At 37.2% G+C, this 20,642-nt stretch overlaps 1 protein-coding gene across 1 annotated transcript; it reads right to left on the bottom strand.

Annotated features, from left to right (window-relative positions):
* Positions 1-1,123: 1,123 nt before the first annotated feature.
* REEP5 (receptor accessory protein 5) lies at positions 1,124-19,099 on the bottom strand. Its single transcript, XM_026719991.2, has 5 exons — positions 18,777-19,099; positions 17,286-17,379; positions 4,820-4,958; positions 3,025-3,193; positions 1,124-2,226 (listed from the first exon to the last, which is right to left on the bottom strand). Exons 1-5 carry the CDS (start codon positions 18,892-18,894, stop codon positions 2,177-2,179), a joined length of 570 nt encoding a protein of 189 aa, XP_026575776.1. The 5' UTR covers positions 18,895-19,099; the 3' UTR covers positions 1,124-2,176.
* Between the last annotated feature and the right edge of the window lie 1,543 nt (positions 19,100-20,642).

The raw sequence follows: 20,642 nt of genomic DNA, 5'->3' as shown, positions 1-20,642 counted from the left end.
GTATATAGACCACATTTTGTGTGCTTGTTATTTATACTAATGGGATTTAGGTTTCAGTAAGATGGTGTGTGCAGCTATGGAGCAGCAACCTAGCTGTTCAACTCGATTAGCAGAATTAGGCCTGCTTAGGATGATATCAGGAATCTAAGAGTTGCAATTTAGGTTGGGAAATTAACAATATCTACAAAGCGACATCAGCAAACCACTTCTATATTGTTGCCAATAAAATTACATGCATATTTCTATGAAGACAGTTGGACGTTGAGTTTGAATAATTTTTTTTTATTAGAGATTACTATTTCTGAGAGACACCCCCCCTTTTGTTCTTTACTACATCTCTAGAATTTAAATGATTTTATTTTTAAATCCCTTTCTTTTGAAATCTGTGTTGAGATTCTGTGCTATTTGCAATATTGGGAAATTCCCAAAGTTAGTGGGAAAATTAATTCCTACTAGATTATGGTGATGGATATTAGCACGGGTAGTTTAATGCAATTAAACTTTAAGATTTGCTGGCTGAGGAACTCAGGGAGTTGAAGTCCACAAGTCTTAAAATTGCTAAGGTTGGAGACCCCTGGTTTAATGTTTCACTCAATATTTCTTACTATCTGTGGGATGGATCATCATCCTTCCTACAGAGAAGGGATTCAAACACATCATCACAGTACCTTTGCTGAAGAAACACATTTTGAAACATCACTAAAATCATTGTTAAATAGTAGACTATAAAATCCACTTTTAAACAAATCCACTTTAGCCATACTAGGTACATTTGCAAATGTTAGATCAGGGTTTTAATAATGGTTTATTAAACTGTTTTTGCCTGGTTTATCTAACAGTTGAATGGCAAATTTCTATGTAGCCAATAGTAAAGAACTCTGCTTCAGCTTTTTGTGGCAACTAGGCCAGTGCATTTGAGAAAAAGAAATGTTTGTATATGAGATGTGACTGCCCACTTACTTGCTTTCATAAGCACACATTGTTCCCTCATCTTGCTGCTGTATGTTTTTAAATTAAAAATAAAGCTGAAAACCATAGGAATTCTATAGAGTGAATAGCATTCAAGAACCAAGTAAAATCTAATGGTGCCATAAACTAAAACACATAGAAGAACACAATAGAGTCCTTTTTAAACATTTATTTTAGAAACTGAGCAAGCATCATCTGGGATTGCTCACATGAAACACCATCACTATAAAAGCCCATTACAGGATTGAAGTTCAGTGAACCAGAATAGAGTGCCAATGGGGAAGAGGAAAATTTCTTTTCTTTGCTTTAATGCCAGTTGTTTGATTACATCACTCAGGTAATATTGTAGGAGGAGAGCCAGCCTATGCATTAGCAAAAATTCAGTATTCTTGTAGCACCTGTTTTTGAACAGCAGATTTTAAAAAACACAGACTTTTTATGAGCTGTGTTTTCTACATCTAATTAGGTGAGCCACAGCTCAAGAAAGCTTAGCCTTTTAATAAAATATGTTAGTCAGAAAAAGTGCTATCAGACTTTCCAATATGATGATGTTCAATAACTTTGGGCAAAGGGTTCATTTTTCGGTGTTTAAAGAGAATGGCTAAGTCAATATACACATAATAAACCAGATATAAGTTACAACCAATCTGTACTGCAAGCAGAAAATCAGTTTCCAGCACTGTCACCTCTCTTTATTCTTGCAACATTATAAGAATTGGAGAAGGCCTGTGTGAAAAAAGCTACACAGCAACACACATGGCTAATTAATTATTATTCCTTGTATTTATACAAAATTACGCACACCAAATTACTATCATTACACTGATATTAAACTATGCTATAGCAAGAATGAGTTGAATATGAAATGAATTTTGTACATACAGTTGCTGCATGCACAAATGGATTCAGCGCCTGGGGCATATTTTTGAAAATTACATGAAAGGCAAATAAGATATTACTGAAAATCTTCTTTCTGCTTAGAAACTGTATAAGCTTTAGATGCCATCTACTGCAGTGACATTAAATAAAAATGCTTACTTTCAATACAGAAAACTGCAAAAACAGCAAGCAATCTTACAATACATTCTTTTAATAAACTCAAAAAGGTTTACAAGGCAACATTATTCAAATTACTGTATCACAGTCCCCAGAAACATCACACTGTATAAAGGTAGTGATAAGGAGAAATTTCTTCCAGTTAATTGCTTTAGGTGCTCTTCTTCTCATCACCCAGTAAATTTATTGCAGCTTTTTTAACTAAAAGAAGGAAAGAAATCCATTATTTTTAACAGTATTATAACAAGGTAACTCAAAATTATTGTTACATTTACATGAGTAGAAACACCAAATTATGTTCAACTCTTATGGAACAACATCGACATTTACACATAGTAATAAAGAACTAGGAATAGAAATAATGAAAAGAGGGAATGGAATGGAGTAGTCAACATACTCCATGTCTAACTAAAATGGAATTATTCCACTCCTTAATACATAATTTTGTACTGCATTATTAAACAACTTACAAGTACTCAACATGGTGTAATCAGTATAAATTACATAAGCTAAATATATCTGCATATTTAATTAATATACTTAATTACTTATTTTGGCTGCTATCATTTGGGAAAATGAATACATAAGTATCACAATCTTCCTCCATGACAATTCTACTTTCTTCTGAAATTTCATGTCCATAAAGTCTATAGCTCATTGCTGCAGACCTAATAGATCAGCCTTTCTCAACCTAGAGTTTCTGAAATAAATTTCTTAGAATGCCCAGCCTATGTGAATGAAATCATATACATTTGGAGAAATAGCACTTTCAGAAAGGCTGGTATGGAGACTTATCTTGAAAAATGACCACTGAGTTTTTCAAAATATATAATAAATTCTGCACTCACATAGTTCAGAAACAGACACACTTCCTCACAGCAAATCTCGCTGTAAATTGGTGGTTTTTTTTCCGATTAACTTAACTAAAAGCAATGTATTAATGTATAATTATCTACAAAATAGACTTGTTTGAAATTGGCCTTGCTGGCCTCAGCTTACCTTCCTTGGTAATGGTGTCTGTTGTCTCTCCAGCCTTTTCTTTAAACTCCTTCATTACATTGTCCAGCTGAGCCTCATGCCTCAAGAAGAAAGGGCGGATAATTTTGTGATAAAGGAACTCTGCTCCATTTGAGGGACTTGGGGCCATACACCACACCAGAAAGCCACACTGTACAAACAGAAAGAGCAAATAAGAAACAGACTGGGATGCAGTGACCAGCAGTATTTAAATATTATAATCCTAATGCTGCAGCTTCCTAGACCAAAATTCTCAGTATGATAAATCCATTAGCTTTAGCATTGCTTCCTCATCTCATCTGTCATATGAAGATAATATTTTGCACGGAAACTATAACAATGTGAATAATTTTGGACAATAAAGCGCTACAAATATTTTATGGGTCTCACAAACCCCTGCAAAAGACATTAAGTATATTGCAGGTAAATATATTGTACTTGTTTTTTTTTTAAAAAAAAATCGGTATCCAGTCTAAAACTTATCCAGTCTAAAACTCTTAGATCTTCATCAATTCAAAAACTGGAAATAAAGGAACACTTAGTGTGATTAGTTTTTCCACTAATCTCTAATCCTAGAGCACGAAGTAATTCTCCATAGCTGGTGGAATATACTATCTGAGTTTATTCACAGAAATTCAACAGCAGAAATTCCTGAACGTTATCCTTGCATCTCCTTATGCATTAGAATATGAGAAGAAAGATTTAGGAAATCAATGTGCCTTGCTTATGACACATCTATTAATAAAAATAAATTTAAAATAAAATAATTTCTCCTTCAAATCAGGTTTCATTTCTTGTGACTTGATGGACACAGCTGTGTGATTTCTTGGCAATAATATAAAAGTAGTTTGAACTGGCTTCTTCCAGGTATGTACATAATTAGGAGAATAAAATCCTCTAAACAAAAGGTAGCAAAATTAGATTCATGCATGTTTCCCCAAATAGAAAGTTTACAAATACGTTTTTCAAAACTGATAGAGAGAAATAATGAAAAATTTCATGCTTTTTCCAATACTGGGGCATATCTTAGGTTTAAGAAAAAAACGGCCTGTAAAGCAGTGGTCCCCAATTTTTCTGTCACCAGGGATTGATTTCGGAAGAAAAATAGTCTTCTATGGCCTAAAGGGGGATGGTTTTATGTGCAACCTAGATGTACAGATGAAGTTTCACTCATTCGTGTACCAATTGCATGGCCCAGTGCCTAACAGGCCATGGACCGGTACTGGTTTGTGGCTTGAGAGTTGAGGACCAATGGTGTAAAGCACTTCTAGACAATGCAAAATGTTGCACCCCCTTCTGCAGTCATGTGATCATGATCTGGCTGCTTAAAGGATTACCTGTAATTTTGAAATTGTCCCAATACTGTTTGATATAAATGCAACTACAAAGCACACTAATACTAACTTTTGAAAAAGAGATGTTTAAAAGCAAATGGAAGTTTGCATGAATGTATGATACTGAAATTTATTTTTTTATGAATGAAGAAATGCTGTTATCCCCTTATTGCTTGGATACTGTCACTAGTCCAGCCAATAAGTTTTGGTTTAAGAAGCATTTTCTTATAAGAACCAAGACTTGATAAGTTTGAAAACTAAATCACATTTGGAGATCATTGTAGTTCATCATACAAGTTCATTGTATAAATTAGAGTTACTTTATAAGCTAAGATTAAGCTACATTTCATTATAGTCATTCCACCATCCAAGCTTATATTTCACATTGTGATGCATGTTTCTTGAGAGAGGTATATGCATATGGGGAGCAGAAGACCACAAACCTTCATCAAAAAGTAGAATGGGAACCAAGACAGAAAGATGTCAGAGAAAAATTCTGCTATGCTGAAGATTCCATACACAACCCAGTAGGTCAGCCACTGTGTATCATCATCTTTGTTAGGGCTTTCGATGGCTTTGATGCTGAAGGAACAAATAAAAAGGAGATAAGCAAATGGAACATAAACCTGGCCAATTTTCTACTCAAATAACCTATTCTATGGCTGTGTGCTTTATATTCACGTAAAAACTATGTGACTCACTAAATGACTGCGGCAAAAATGGGAAAAAAAATGGGGTCCAGTTATAAAACAATTCACTTAACTGCACTGCATAGCAGCTGAAATTCTGGTCACAATTGTGGTCATAAGTTGAGGACTATCTGAGTATAGTTAAGTATACAAATGCACTAGTCAACCTCAATATAATGAATAGATATTTATAAGCAATATTGATTTGATTATTTATGATGAAAGATGGATAGGATTAATGAAAACTACAAGATAATGGAGCTCTGGAGGGGGAAATGAAAGAAACAGAAACAAGTATAAAAAAAAATTAGACCAAAGCAGAATGACTACAGGAAGATAAACATTGCCACTCCCATTGCAAATTTGCTTTCAACATTCCTTCATTTTAATTTTATCCCAATCGTATAGACTCATAAGGTTGGAAGGAATATTGGAGGTCTTCTGGTCATAGGCTTAATACAGATACATTATCTTCATGGAATTATTTTCTCACTTAATTCATCTGCCATGAAACTTATTGGCCCTGTATATCTGTGAAATTTCTCTGCATTGGAAAAGTTTTAGATATGCAACAGCAGAACACAGAGAAGTCTGTCATTGGCTGTTGAATGCAGTGGACCCCAACCTTTTGGGCACCAGGGATTAGTTCCGTGGAGATTTTTCCTTGGACCAAAGTAGGTGTGGTTTTGCATGCTGCCTGCATCCCACAGATGGGGCTTCGCTTGTTTGCATGGCATGGTTGCTGGCATGCTGTGGCCTGGTGCCGGTCCATGGACTGGGGGTTGGGGATCCCTGGTTTAATATATTCATGGAAAAATGTATAAGGCATGCTGTGTTGATATAAGTGACCAGTGCAAAAATAGTGCATAAAAAGGTGTGGCCACATAGAATGGATAAGGGAATGGTTTGAGAGGAATGAGAGAGAATGGAGGTGATTAGATAATTAACAAAAAAGGAGGGCGCGCTGAAATTTTACATGAATTGGAATATGGATGTAGTTGAAACAAGAATGGTGTGCAAGGTTAGAAAAGTATAGAAAACTATAGCCAATGGTATGGACATAAATTAGATATAACTGTACTTCATTTACTTTTTCTTGTCTCATGCCTTTAATTTCATTGTTTATTGCTTCATACTCTGTTTCTGTGGTTTACATGCATACCGTAATCTTAGTAAGATAGCTATGCATGCAAATATCTATACTTATGCTATCCATTGCACAAGAAATAAATATTATTCTTGGTTATTCTTCCTGACAAAGGTATATTTGAATTCAGATAAAAAATTAAAACTAATAAATGAGGAACAAGACTACAGTAGGCAAGACTTCCATCAGAAGAAGACTCTGAAGTTACATGTTTCAACTATAGTACAAAGACATGTGGTTTCAATAATGCAAAATAGATGAAAAACAAGATTAACTGGTTTTGGTGCAAGAACTGCTAGAGGAAGAAATAAGATAACAGTAAGAGAACAGTAAGACTAAAGCTGCAGAAACAGAAGTGTAATGTTTTATTGTTAATTACAAGTACGATTCAGTATGTTGACATATCATCAGTCAACCTATTTTGATTAAAGAAGTTATGGCTGCTTTAATCATAAACTCTTGAAGAAGCCAGAAACACGCTAGGGTTAGCATTATAAATAAGAAAAAGTATCTGTAGGATATGTTTCTTCGACCAGTTCTTAGTTTGTTTGCCTACCTTTTGGGCCAGATATTTAGGAAAGGAACAAAATCAAATCAGGATTATGCCAGGAAACTCCAAACAAACCATGCAACTTCTTATATGCTATATGCTAAGTACTGCAATCAGTAAGACAAGAAGAAAGCATTGTTTCAAATTATGATTTACAGGCAGTCCTCCTTCCACTAACCACTCATTTAGTGACTTTTAGAACTGCACTGAAAATAGAGACCTATGGCCATTTTTCAGAGTTATGACAGTCGCAGCATCCTCATAGTCGTGTGACCAAATTTTGGACACTTGGCAACTGGCTCGTATTTATGAGGTTGTAATGTCCCGGGTCATGTGATCACCCTTTGTGACTTTCTGACATGTAAAATCAATGAGGAAGCTGGATTCACTCTACAACTACGCCACTAACTTAATAACTGCTTAAGGTTGAGATTTACTTAACAGCAGTGGCAAGAAAGGTCGCAGAATGGGGCAAAACTCACTTAACATAGGACTACCTGTATTAGCCTAAAATAAACAATATTTATTTGGTTATCTTGTTCTAATATTATTCTCAGCCAAAAACAAGTCAGTCACATTATGGCATAGTGTATGTGCGAATTGGGTGACCTTGTCAACAGTAAGCAAGGGCAAATAGTCTACAACAAAAAGCTGAGACAGCAAAGGGTAGATTTTTCTACTGAAAATGAGTATCCATTGAAGGCAGATGAATATATTGAAGGAGGCATTCAGCTATATTTCCAAAATTGGTAGCAGACTTTTTTTTCTTACCATAGTTATATCTACAAGCATACTATTCAAAACAGATAAATGAATAGATGCCTGGGGAGGAATTTCTAAATACAACCTGAACATCTCACTGAATTTGGTAAAAATCCAGGGAACTTTCAGATTTAGCATTATCCCCCCCTAAGTAAATAGAGAATATCCACAACTCTCCATTGACTCACGACTTGATATTCAGGATCAACTAGCTGTGAACCCAATTTTTTTTAAATTAACTAATAGCATAAATACATATTCTGATTTCAAGAATAATATCAAGGTAGAAGGATTATGACCGGTAGCCAGTAATGATATAAGACAATGCATATGTGTTCATTTTAAACAATTAGACAGATTGATGGAAAAGTTACAGGAAAGCAATGCAAGCAGCTACTCATGTCAACAAATTATTCATCCTTCTGAATCTTTTTTTTGTCCTGAGTCATTAAGATCAGAATCAACCACTTTTTATTGACTGCTAAATCACTCTATAATTATTTCCAGCTAGAGTTGCTATGAATACGCAATCATAAATGCATAGGTTTGGGGGAGAATGCAGTCAGCGATGTTGCACATGCACGATATGGACTGACTGGGAGGGGAGGCTGGGCAGGAGGAGAGGGGCGAGGCCAGCCAGGACACAATTTGCCGGTTCTCTAAACTGCGTAGAATTGTAACAACTGGTTCTACAGAACCGGTCTGAATCGCTGGAATCCCATCCCTGGATGAACTATCAGGTTCTCTACCTAGAAGTTTCAGGAGGCTATTATAAATCCTCCAGTATCTGAATACATTTGAATTGGTCAAAAAAAAAAATCAAATCTCTTTCAATTGTTCATTTCTGTAAGGTATGAAATTGTGTAAGAGCTTGCTGCTTTCCTTCCCATTTGAGACTTGCTCCCAACAGAATCAATACAGCAGAGTTGCCAATAAAGCAGCAACCTTAATACAGGTGGGGAGAAGTATAGATTCACAATCTCCAAGAAACATAGAAGTGCAGAAGGAAAAAAAGAAAGAAGGCATAGAGGGACAAAGTATAGAGGAAACCTTGCAATTGTAACAAAAATATATTGGATGGAATAGAAGGAATAGGAAGCACTCACATATCTTTGTAAGTTTTTCACATTAGAGAATGCCTTTCTTTTGCAAAATAAAATCTCCTTAACTCTTACAGGCAGATATAAAGAAATCACCTGATCCAAGTATTAATTGTTTTGAGTGTAGGTTGATCTGATTGGGTATAATTTAAATAATATGCAATAAAAATCAGATTTAGCTAAATTTTATGGTAGTTCAGTACAGAAAATCAGTATTTATTTATTTGTAGGTATGTATTTCCCATTTATATACAGACAGGCTAAACAGATTGTTTTTTACAGCCATTAAAACAAAAGAATATGGGTAACCCACAGTAAAACAATATAATCAACTACGGCCACCATTTCAACTGCAAAGTAGCATGCTCCAACCTAAGGCAAAATTGGCTTTTACAACCCTCTGTTCTACCTACCCTTCAAAGTGCATTCAAAATGATCAGATCTCTAAGAACAGGGTGTTCCCATACAACAGGGACCACTACAGAATGCATTTCTCCAGGCCTTGCAGCATTCCAATCTAGGATGAGTGGTTTAGTCTGGTCTGGTCATTTGTACCTACAGAAGATAGATCTACAAACATACAGGAACCAGGATACTGAAGGATTTAAAGATCCAAAGAAACAGTTCAAATTGCATTTGGAAGCCTACCAACAACCAATGCTGCACCAATATAGGTACCGTTTTACTGTAATAGCGTTTTACTGTAATAGTCAGTTCACAGGCCACTCTATTTTGCATCAATTGCAACTTCAAAGGAATCACCAAGAAAGAGCACTGAAGTAGAATATACAGGTGATGACAAGGGCATGAGTTATTATCACCAATCTTCTCACTTCAGGTTGGACCCCAACAGCTTCCATCTGCCATTCAACTACTTTGGATTCAGGAAGATACCAAAGGTATGGACTTTTTTCTTTAAGGGTCATGTCATTCCTTCCAGAGTAAACACAAGAGCTGAGAGAAAACCAATGGCTTCTGGATAAACACCATCTTTTTTAGATTCAACTTCAGATTGTTTCATTCCATTTAGACCCACATAACTCTGAGAACTGAATCTGACAGATTGTCTCTAAGTATTATCAACACACTAGTGATATGTGACCACAAATATATGGATGATCTCTTCCAGAAGTCTTATACCATTTTATTTTTTGCTTTTGGATGGCATCTGGAACAAAAATGGAGTTTTTCAGTGAATTAGGTATATTACTTACTACCTGCATTACTTGCTACGAGTAATGCAAATTGTTATGCTAATAACTCCTCGCAGAAGAGCGAGGGGAGAAAGTGGGAAATGGGAAGATGGGGGACTATACACGGGAGAGCATATATCACATTATGGCTGGTTTTTTGGATAAATAGGAAGATAATGGAGGAATATTTAGTTTGAAAAAGGAGAGAAATGAGTGCAATGAAAAGTTAACCCAGATAGACATTATACGTACACACACAATATCTCTTAACAGAGAACCTAGAAAGAAAGCAACAAAGCTCAGAGTTGTGTTAATAAAAAAGGTTTTGCTTCTCTGAAAGAAAAACCTAAGTTAAGACACTATCACCTACCTTTAAGTTTGTCAATTCCCCCTCTGTCTCCTCTGCATCTGTTTTAACTCATTGAATAGACTCACTCACACAATAGGAAAATACCATGATAGGCAAGGTAATTGCTACATGCAGTCTTTGGTTAGGTCACTTATTTAAAAACGATTCAACATTTTGATGATGCTCAACAAGGAGAGTTACAGATGGACCTCAGAGTGATGGCAGTTGCAGTGTCCCTACAGTAATGTGACCATGATTTGGGTGCTTGGCAACCAGCTCCCAGTTACAAGTCACAGTGTCCAGTGGTCATGTGATCACCATTTCTGACCTTTACTGTTGGTTTCTGATAAGCAAAGTCAATGGAGAAGCCAGCAAGAGGTTGCAAGTGGCCACTACATAATGTCCCATCTAACAACCGTAACCCAGACTGTTGGAACTGCTGTTAAGTTGTTGTGGTCACATGAGGTCATGCTTTATGAACACATTGCTTAATGACAGAGTTTCTGCTCCTAATTACCATAGTTAATCAAGCACTATCTGTTTTTTTTTACTTTATTACTGTGTTCTTTCAGAAATCAGTAACCAATACAGACAACTTCCACCAATTAAGGCATGGCAGGCATAATAGGATAAGTTTTTCTTCAGAGGTCTGCCCATTTTGTGGATTGTGAACTGATTGTCCCTACACTGGATGTCTAATTGAGCATTTTTCAAGTTTTATAATATTGCAAAATAAAGAAATATATGGGAGCATATCAGGCAGAAACCACCTCCAAAATGAGGAAGGCATATTCTGCATCTATTTGTACAACTACCTACTGGTAGGTTCTATAGAATGAGCAAACTGGAACTTACTAGTTGCTGGACAACCACTCTTTTACTTCATTGGAAGGGAAGTGTCTGAAATTGACAAATACAGGGGAAGTGGTAACCCTCTCTACTTCTCCAAATAAAATACTAAATTCTGCTCTCAACTCCTTTGAATGTTCTCTGGAGGGAATGTGTGTGTGGGGAAAAAGGAAAAGCGTTCTGAAAGGAACACAGGAAATATAGGGCTGATGGAGAGAATAGAATAAGTCGGAAGGGACCTTGGAGGTCTTCTAGTCCAACCCCCTGCTTAGGCAGGAACCCTATAGCATTTCAGACAAATGGTTATCCAATTTCTTAAAAACTTCCAGTGTTGGAGCATTCACAGCTTCTGGAGGCAAACTGTTCCACTGATTAATTGTTTTGTCAGGAAATTTCTCTTTAGTTCTAGGTTGCTTCTCTCCTTGATTAGTTTCCACCCATTGCTTCTTCTCCTGCCCTCAGGAGCTTTGGAAAATAGATTGGCTCCCTCTTCTTTGTGGCAGCCCCTGAGATATCTGAACACTGCTATCATGTCTCCCTTAGTCCTTCTTTTCATTAAACTAGACACACCCAATTCCAGCAACTGTTCTTTATATGTTTCAGCCTCCAGTTCACTAATCATCAATCACAGAACAATGGTTGGCTGAGAAAAGACCATAATAATAGAGGTTGGCCCCTAAGGACACAGCCTGTACCTTTCAACACTTCTGAAAAACATTAATAGTCACTTGAGTTTCCCTGCAAGATAATGAGGGGTAAAGCGATTTCATACACTTTGAGGCTATCCTTGGTTAATATAAGAATAATACGGGAAATGCATGTTTCACGTTAGTACTGAAATAACAGTTTTAACTCTGATTCCTCAAGGGTTGGATACAAGACAACAGTAATCTCACCAAATAAGAGAGGAAATTGCTACTATTAAGGTATGATGACATACTGTGGTCAACAGTGATGGGACAAGACATAAATTGATTTTTTAAAAACTTTTTTCTTCTTTTTTCCCCTTTATGTTTTGAAAAATTCAGTCAGCAATAGAATTGTTGCTTTACAGGAAGATGTCCACATTTCAAGTACTTCATTTCTTTAAAAAAATGAATAAAATAAGTTATATGCATGAAATCACAAGAGCAGAAAATAATACCTGCGGGAGAAATATAATATGAAGAACTACTAAAATTAATCTTTTTGAAAGTTTTTATTTTATTTTTTTAAATCAGGAACAGGAGCTGATTTTGTCCTTTAAGAATCTGCCCACTATAGTCAGCCTTGAATGTAAGTGTCCATGGAGATTATCTGTCATCCAGGTCATGGTTTTGCCAAAAGTGCTTTTTCAAGCTCCAGAAAGCTTTTTGGATGAGAAGCAAAATGTCTTCTTTTTTTGTGTGTGTACATTTTATTTGAGTTTTCACGAAAAGTAAAGAAATACAAATAAAACATCTTTTTTGAAAGCACATAATCTCGGGTTACATTTCTTTGTACAGACGCAAATTCAGGTTCATGCTCATTTTTATATTCTATTCCATATCTTATTACTATTTTACATTTTCTACATGGCTTCTCCCCTCTTTTAATTTTCTCAATTTTATTTTATTTATTTCATCTCAATCCAAATCATTATATTTATATTTTTTGCCTGTCCTGTTTCAATTGTCTATTATCTCTTCTCATTAAACAACATTTCTACTGTAGTTACTGATTGGAGTATGACACCTTTATATCTTTCCCCTAAAATTATAACACTCCATATACATAACTTCCATTCGGATTCTGCTTGGTACATTCTTAAACTACACACAGTATTCTTGAAAAAAAATATAAATGTATGTAATTAAAACAACATTCCATTCCAATTCAATTCTATCATTAATATTCATTAAGGTCTTAACATTTTTCATGTTACTTTTCAATTAAATATCATACTTCTATGGGAACAATTATAAACTTTCCATAGTTAATTCCCCCTGCTTCACTTATATTTTATAAAACATTGACTAATTAAAATGTTCCCGTTCCTTCCTAATTCAATTTTCTCATTTATTTTATTTCATTTATTTTATTCACAAACATTTCACTAAATTACACTATTTTATCCCTCATTCTAATCATATGTTGTTTCCAATTTTCTAAAGTTATTTCTATTACAAATATAACAATACAATCTTATGTACCTTTACAGAATCCCTTTTTCAGTTAGATTTTCACCCATTATCTCTATAGGTCCTGTTTCTTTATATCTTGCTCTGGACCTTTGTAACTTCTTTTCCTTTCCTTCTTCCCTCTCTTCTCTTTCGCCTTTTTACCCCTTTGTCTCTCTACCTCTATTTCCCTAATCCAAATACACGCAAGCTGTTTCTTTTTGCTCTTTCTTTCTTTTTTCCACTTTCTCTTCCTGGGGTTACTATTTAGTTGCAAAGTTTCAGTTAAAATGTATCTTTTAGAAGTCTTATTGAAATTTTACTTTAGATTCTTTTAAAGTCCAGGCAGTCTCCTCCCTCTTCCAGATCCTGCCCTTATTCTTTTTCTCTCCCTTCCTGCTTATAGAAGAAAAAGTTTTTAATGTCCAGAAATCTTTATTGTCCCTTTGGCATTTAGTTATATTTTCAGCTTAATTGCCTATTGATGCCAAAGCGGATTTTTCCAATTTCTTATTTAGGTCTCTTAGTTGTCAATATAAGGAAGGAGAGAGAAGAAAAAAAAAAGCCAAACCTTTCCCTTTTCACTTTCTTTCACTGCTTCCAACTCTTCTTTGGGAGCGATGTTATTTCTTGTAAAATTTAAATTCCAGGGTACCTTAGTTATTACTTTTTCAACTTAGCCCGGTTAGCCAAAACTTTCTCTTCTTATCTTCCTTCTGCACATTCTTTTCTGGTTGAGTTCTTCTTTGAGGTGGCCATTTCTGACCACTGCTCCTACCGCCTTCAGGAAAGGGACTAATGGCCAGCTGAGAAGGAGAGATGCGGCTCTCCTTGACCCTGCTGGAGGTCTCCCCCCTCTTCACCACCTCTACAGGGTGGCTTAGCCCCAAAACTAGCCAGCTTGGGGCGCTCCAGCAGTGAGCCCAGGCAGAAACCACGCACAATCGTGGATTCCTGTCTGTCGCCGAAGCCCTTCAAACCAGATTTCTCCAGAAGCAAAATGTCTTCAAGGAAGAAAAAAAGTCCAGTTGCCTTTTGGAAAAAAACTTTTGGGACCTCAAAATTAAGACACTTCAGTATTGGAGACTAAGTCTTTTCCAGCCCAGTCAGAGATTTAGTAACTAAATCTGAGACAGCAATAATCTTATTTACTCAGCCAATCTCCTGTCCCTGCCTAATTAAATGGTGATTATGCCTACCTTAATTTCTGAGATGTTAGGCAAAAAACAACTCAATAAATGCTACCTATTCATGTAGCCATAACCTATCATCCTTCTTTTAACAGATTTATGATGCCTACAAAATATTCTATAAGAGCTGTGCAAGTTTCAGATTTAATTTCTCACAGTTGTTTCAGAGCAAATTGAAATGCTAATGTAACACCTGTCTGTAATGTTTTAAAGCAGCATTTTTTTCTCAGGATTACACAGTTACTCAACGAACAGCCTTCATGACTGTATAATTACATAAGTAATCTGAATTATATTTTGGAGGAAAACTCTGTTGGTTCATATAAAAAAAATAGCACCAGCAACAACAAAAACTGATCCAGAGATATTTGCATTCAATTTGCATTCATAGTCAGATTAAAACCATATGACAAGCCATATGCTGTATCATATTTTGCCTATTTTGATATGTGTAACATTTTGCATATGAAATACCCAATGGCTATCCATTTTTCCATACTCCACAAACATTCTTTGCATGTCATGCATGCTGCACTTCTTCACCATTTGTCCTCACTGCTGTGGCACTTGAGATTACTGTTCCATGTTTATGCACCTGGAAAAGCAATTTCAATAGAGACTTGTCTTCCCAAGCTGCATTATATCCTTGCTGGGAGCATCAATATTTAATAAGTCTTAAAGAACCCAATGCATTCTATTGGAGATTCACCCCTTCTACTTGTATGCAATTTTACTGACTCATTTCTGCTACCTTCCTGCACCAATGAGTTAAATGTTAATGGTTATACCATCTTTTACAGGAAACATGAATTTCCAACCACAAAATACAGAAGTTATTAAACTCTGAACAGAAAGTAATATATCTAAGGGAGGCCCTATGGTAAGTACAAACTTTTCAAACAGTTTTGAAGCTGCTTCAAAATGTTGCCCTGTGTTCTATCAAAGTATTTCAAAACAGGTCTAACAGAAATTAAGCTGTAAACTGGGAGGAAGAAAAGGAAAAATTGATTTCCATAGGTGTGAACTGACAACATTGAGAAATATTGTATTATTTGGATTGGCTAATCATTATATAATGAATAAATCAAACATACAGATCATTAAATGGTAAACATGTACATAAGAGAGCTTGTATACAATAAAGGCACAGATCTGATCCACGTGACACAGTAAGCAATATTGTGGCTAGTTTAAACTGATTATCCATATTGAGATCATGGAGCAAAATTGGCTAAGCCATATCTGTGCCCATGATCTCAGCTTATCTAGTCCAGCCAATATTGTCTTAACTCTAAAGCAGCTGTTCTCTCAGAAAACAGTAAGTGTTGCAAGAATAATCAATGTTTTTCTGTCAGTTCTGGACTACCTTTCATTCCTTGCAGTTTTATTTTTAAAGGAGCGAAGGAGGAATGCACACATGCAAGTTTTCTGTGAAGCATTATTATAATCAAAATGGAGGTTAGCAAAACACAATGCAGAGATGACATAATATAATATAGCTGTGGCCTTCAAACATATTTGTCAAGAGTGATATGAAATAGTCCATTAAGATTGTTTCTTCATTGAAAGGTGACTTTATGTGGGATATTTCCAGATATTTTTTGTCTTTGTTGACAGCAGCAGGAGTGGACCCTTTAAATTGACTGCAGTGCTGGGTGCAGAAAAATGTAATCCTTTATTTGTGCTATTTAATCAATTTAAATCTATTAACCATATAGCAGAAGAACATACATATGGACTTGTACACTATCAGGTTTTTCTTCTTTTCTGGTTTTTCTTTCTTTTCAAAATACAGCTTCAAAGTATCAAATAAGTAATGTATTATTAATTTTACCCTTTCCTCAACACCTTCCTAGTCCTGATTCCTATTTTAGATATTTTTAAACACAGTCCCAGTTATAAATTTCCTATTTTCTTCTGAGCTGAGAATCTGATTCATCAATAGATGGTAACAAAGACATAAAATCCTGAACTCTTAACCAGTCCTATTTAGAACGTAGTCATTTTTAAAACAGGCAAGACAGATTATACAACATTCAAATGTCTCACTATTTCTAACTATTGCTGAAGTGCTGCAGTGATTTAGAAACTTAAGAAAAATACAGGTCCCCAAATATTATTTAAAGAAATGAACCAAAATTAGAAATGGCAGTGAAATACTAATTTTAGCCCTTGGATGGGATTCATACATGCAAATACATCCTGGACAATATTCAAAACTGAACATTTTCAACCATCTTAGAAATAGCACAAAACAGTTGAAAAACTCTGCCTCTAATGTCTGATCTGCACCAGCAGTTTCAAATACTAAGTTTTTATACCATACTGCAGCGGTAAACAATATACCTCTGCACATGAAACCACCCTGAGGTTTCCTTTACTACAGGACTTACTTATATTTAAGTAAGTGAAACACAATCTGAAATTGTTTCTCTCCGCTAACCAGAGCATCCTAATGTCGCATCCTAACCCATTTCACTGAAGACAGCGTATATTTTCCAATCCTCTCAGAAAAAATACAGTATGGTGAGTTGCAGCTCTAATTCAAATCAACCTTCAATCTTGTTCCTTCTGAGTACATGTAGATTCCATAGTAAGAGATGGAATACACAGAGCAAAACACTATCGCAATGCATTGGTTCGTCGCCTCATCTTTAGCCTATGGCTGGTTCTAACATTGCAGCAACATGCAAAGGACTACAATGAGGCCTGCAATTGGCATCTGCCCCCAATCTTCTTATTCCCAATCTCTAAAATGCCACAGGCTGATTTCAAAAGCAATCTGGCAAATGCAATCACTGCCTGGGAATAAAAGCCCAGTCCCCACAGTGTAATGGTTTGCAAACTATTGGCAACCACATGCCTGAGAAATAATATTATCTTTCACCCATAACCAACTCCCAGCATGTAGCAAGAGAAGGGTTAGCTGCCAGAATACTTACGAGATATATGCAGGATAACCAAATCCGATCAGGTTGCACAGCAATGATGCTCCATAGCCAATAACCAAGTAAATAGCCAGCACAGCAATAATGGCTGAAAGAAAAAGCAGAAAGTCAATCCATCAATCAAGATGGAGACTTACTAGATGGGTGGGAAACATGATGAGGTCCTGTTACATAGAGGAGCAACCTTTTATTAAAAGAAGAAACAGAGAAGAAATGGAAAATATTTCCATAGGGCCAAACTTTCAGCTCACTCACTCTTACCAAAAGTTACATTCAGGATGAAGTCAGCTTGCCATTTACCTACAAGTTTCAGATAGAAGACATAGGAAAGGGTGCGGACAAAACAGGAATGTAAGAAGGAGCTAACCTGTTATACTAAAGGGATGCATGCCAGATGAGAGAAGAAATCAAGACAGGTCAGCGAGTCAATTACTACCCTTTATTTATGTACAATTATGCTTTCCCTAAAACTGCTGAAGGGAGTTCTGTTTCCTGAGGAGATGATCCCATTTACACTTCCAAGCTCTTTTTTCCCCCACAAGAAGGCTTAGCCTTAGAAGTTGCCCTGAAGAGCTGTAAGGGGGTGGGGGAATCTAATTTGCCGTAACGGGAGCCCTGCCAGCCAGGCTACTATTTCATCATTCAATATCCCAGGAATTTTGGCAAGCATTTCTCTGAACTACCCGCACAAGATGCCCTGCAAGATTATCAATAAATATGATAGAAAGTAGAAGTTCCAAGTACAAGTAGTCCTTGACTTACAACAGTTTACTTAGTGACATGGCCATTTTTCACACTTATGACGGTTGCAGCATCCCCTGGTAACATGATTTACATTGGGTGCTTGACAACTGATTCACATTTATGACGGTGACAGTGTCCCAGGGTCATGTAATCACCTTCTACAAGAAGCAAAGTCTATGAGGAAGCCAGATTCACTGATCAACTGGGTTACCAATTTAGCAACTGCAGTGATTCACTTAACAGATGTGGCAAGAAAAGTCATAAAATTGGGGCAAAGCTCACCGAAGAAATTTCTCACTTAGCAGCTTGTGGTTGTGGTTGTAAGTCGAGGACTACCTGCGCCACCATTCTCCCTGTGGCGAGGTGGAGGAGAGCCGTCAAGTTCTCACTATGCCCTAAGGGTGCAGTGGAAGAACAAAACAAGCCGAGAGGGAACGTTGCGTACTTAAGACAAGGCTGGCTACCCCTCCTAGCTAGAAAGATCGCGCCAGTCATTGCAGCATCTTACAGACAGGCCCATATTGTCACTGGGCCGTGGCCTGGAGAAGGGAAGAAAGACTTCCGAGGCGAGCCAAGGCCACATCTGCTAGCAAAGCAAACAAACGTCCACTCCAAGGCGGGGTTCGTCTTCCAGAGAAGCCTCCATTCCTCCCCCTCCTCCCCCACCGTTAGAGAACATCGAAGCTTCGGCGGGCCAAATTCCCTCTGCAAGGCTGGGTGAGGATGAAGCACAACACTCACCGATGGCGACATAGGACCTGCTGACGCCGGTCTTGCTCTCAATTTTAGCCAGCACATTGGTCAGGCAGTTCTTCTCGTGCAGGAACTTGTCGAATCTCTCCCTCCAGGACGCCGTCATTGCCGAGACCCTTTGGCGCGGCTGTCGCTTTGCCTTCGGCTCCGCTCAGTGCCAAGAGCTGATCAGTGCCGGAGCAGAACCCTGCAGTGGGGTTGAGGCTTCGCCTTTCTCGCGGGGAGTAGCCAGCCGCCGGCCTCTAGGCTAGTAGGGGGAAGGAAGAGCGAGAGAAAGGGAGAAGGGCAACGTCACCGCACGGGATCCGTGTGCGAGCGCGTCAGCACTGACACGGCCAGCCTACCCACCCGCCCACCCACCGTCCTCCCTCCTGCCTCGGGGCTGCGATTTATGCCACACCCAAGAGCGCCGCCAAGAGCGGGCAAGTGGTCGTGAGGCAAGGGAGCTTTGCCTCTTCTTCCTCATCCACACGCCTTCGGGGCTCGGGTGTTATGATGGAGGCTCCTCACTGAAGTTGCTTTTTTCGATGGAAAATGATTCGCACCGTTGAGGTGCGGATCGAAATCTCGGGTCTTCCGTATGAAATCCATGCAAGAAAGAACACAGAAAAAAAACATGTTTATTGTTGATTTTCAGCAGGGGGCTGTCTTCATTTGGACATTTGATGGTACCGGCGGTGCCATTTCCTTTCATCTTTAATTTCACAATTTACCAGAGTCAACAGATCTAATTTTGCCCAGTCAAAAGATCTAATTTTGCCTTGGGGAGAGGGGATTCAGGCTGCAAAGTACACATAGCCCTACTATTCTGTTCAGAAGATGCTCAGAGGTGAAACTACCATCAAACCAAGACTATCTCTTGAAGTAGGCTTAATATGCAAGATACAAATATTGGAATTGGGCTCTAGCACTCAGTTCTGTTGATCTGGATAGAGACTGCATCACTCTGAACAAGAAGACCACCATAAATTACTGCTTAAAGCTGGGCCCTGATAAGAACACCTTCTGCTTTAGTACTACAATAGTTGATTGCTAAGAAAGCATCTCAGCATTTGTGCAAAACAGTCTTGAAACCATGAGAGCTGCTACCTGGTGTGCTGCCCTCTACATCTGTGGTGAGAGAGATGATACCAAAATATTTGTGTCTTACTACCAATAAAGAAGGCAAACTGAGCACCGGAAGACAGCCTATGTTAGAACCTACCTTGTGACAATAAGAGAGTGTGTGAAAAATATAATTACCGGTACTTCTACAAGTACGATAATTATTTTATAAAATAGTAAAATGAAACACAATAAAAATAATTATTTAGTCTATCAGAGTGCTAATGTTTTTAAAGGGCCACATTGCTTGCACATCCTTTCCCCATCTAGTTATAAGAACAAAAACTTAAGCAGTTAATCTACAGTGGAAATATTCACATAATAGGAAGAATTTATAGATCACCTTCTCACAATATTATAAGTGCCATAATGGCTAAACCTGATGTATGAAACACACATGTCTTTATTTCAAATACTGTTAGGCTTCAACAGCCAAGTAGTCAAAATTCCAATATCCGGATTTTAATAAAGCCATTCCTTAGCATATTGTAGTTGTGGAATGGCTAAGCCTATCATGTAGCATGGAAGGTTGGGATTCTCAATTTTCCTACCAGGAAGCCCTCCGAGTCTTGATGTGCTCGCTCTAACACTGATGCTCGATATAAGGCTATAACAACATGTTTTTTTTTCTGGAGACTGAAAAGAAGTGCCAAAAAACCAAAACTAATTTCAATAGTGCAACATCCTGGCTGTGGAGCATAGATGCACGTGATTAGATTAGGTAGTTGTTCTTTCCTCTGCAGATAGACC

Source organism: Pseudonaja textilis, chromosome 2 (assembly GCF_049901715.1).
Source record: "Pseudonaja textilis isolate UNSWEBS1 chromosome 2, rPseTex1.2, whole genome shotgun sequence".
In the NCBI taxonomy this organism is placed as follows: Eukaryota; Metazoa; Chordata; class Lepidosauria; order Squamata; family Elapidae; genus Pseudonaja; species Pseudonaja textilis.
Note: the sequence above shows the minus strand (reverse complement) of the source record. Positions and strands in the feature narration are given on the sequence as shown.

Excerpts from the sequence above, each read along its gene's own strand:
- REEP5 (XM_026719991.2), bottom strand. The coding sequence starts at position 18,894 with ATGACGGCGTCCTGGAGGGAGAGATTCGACAAGTTCCTGCACGAGAAG. Across the intron at positions 4,959-17,285 it reads GGTTATCCTGCATATATCTC|CATCAAAGCCATCGAAAGCC; the intron begins GTAAGTATTCTG and ends TTGTTCCTTCAG. Across the intron at positions 2,227-3,024 it reads AGACACCATTACCAAGGAAG|TTAAAAAAGCTGCAATAAAT; the intron begins GTAAGCTGAGGC and ends TCCTTCTTTTAG.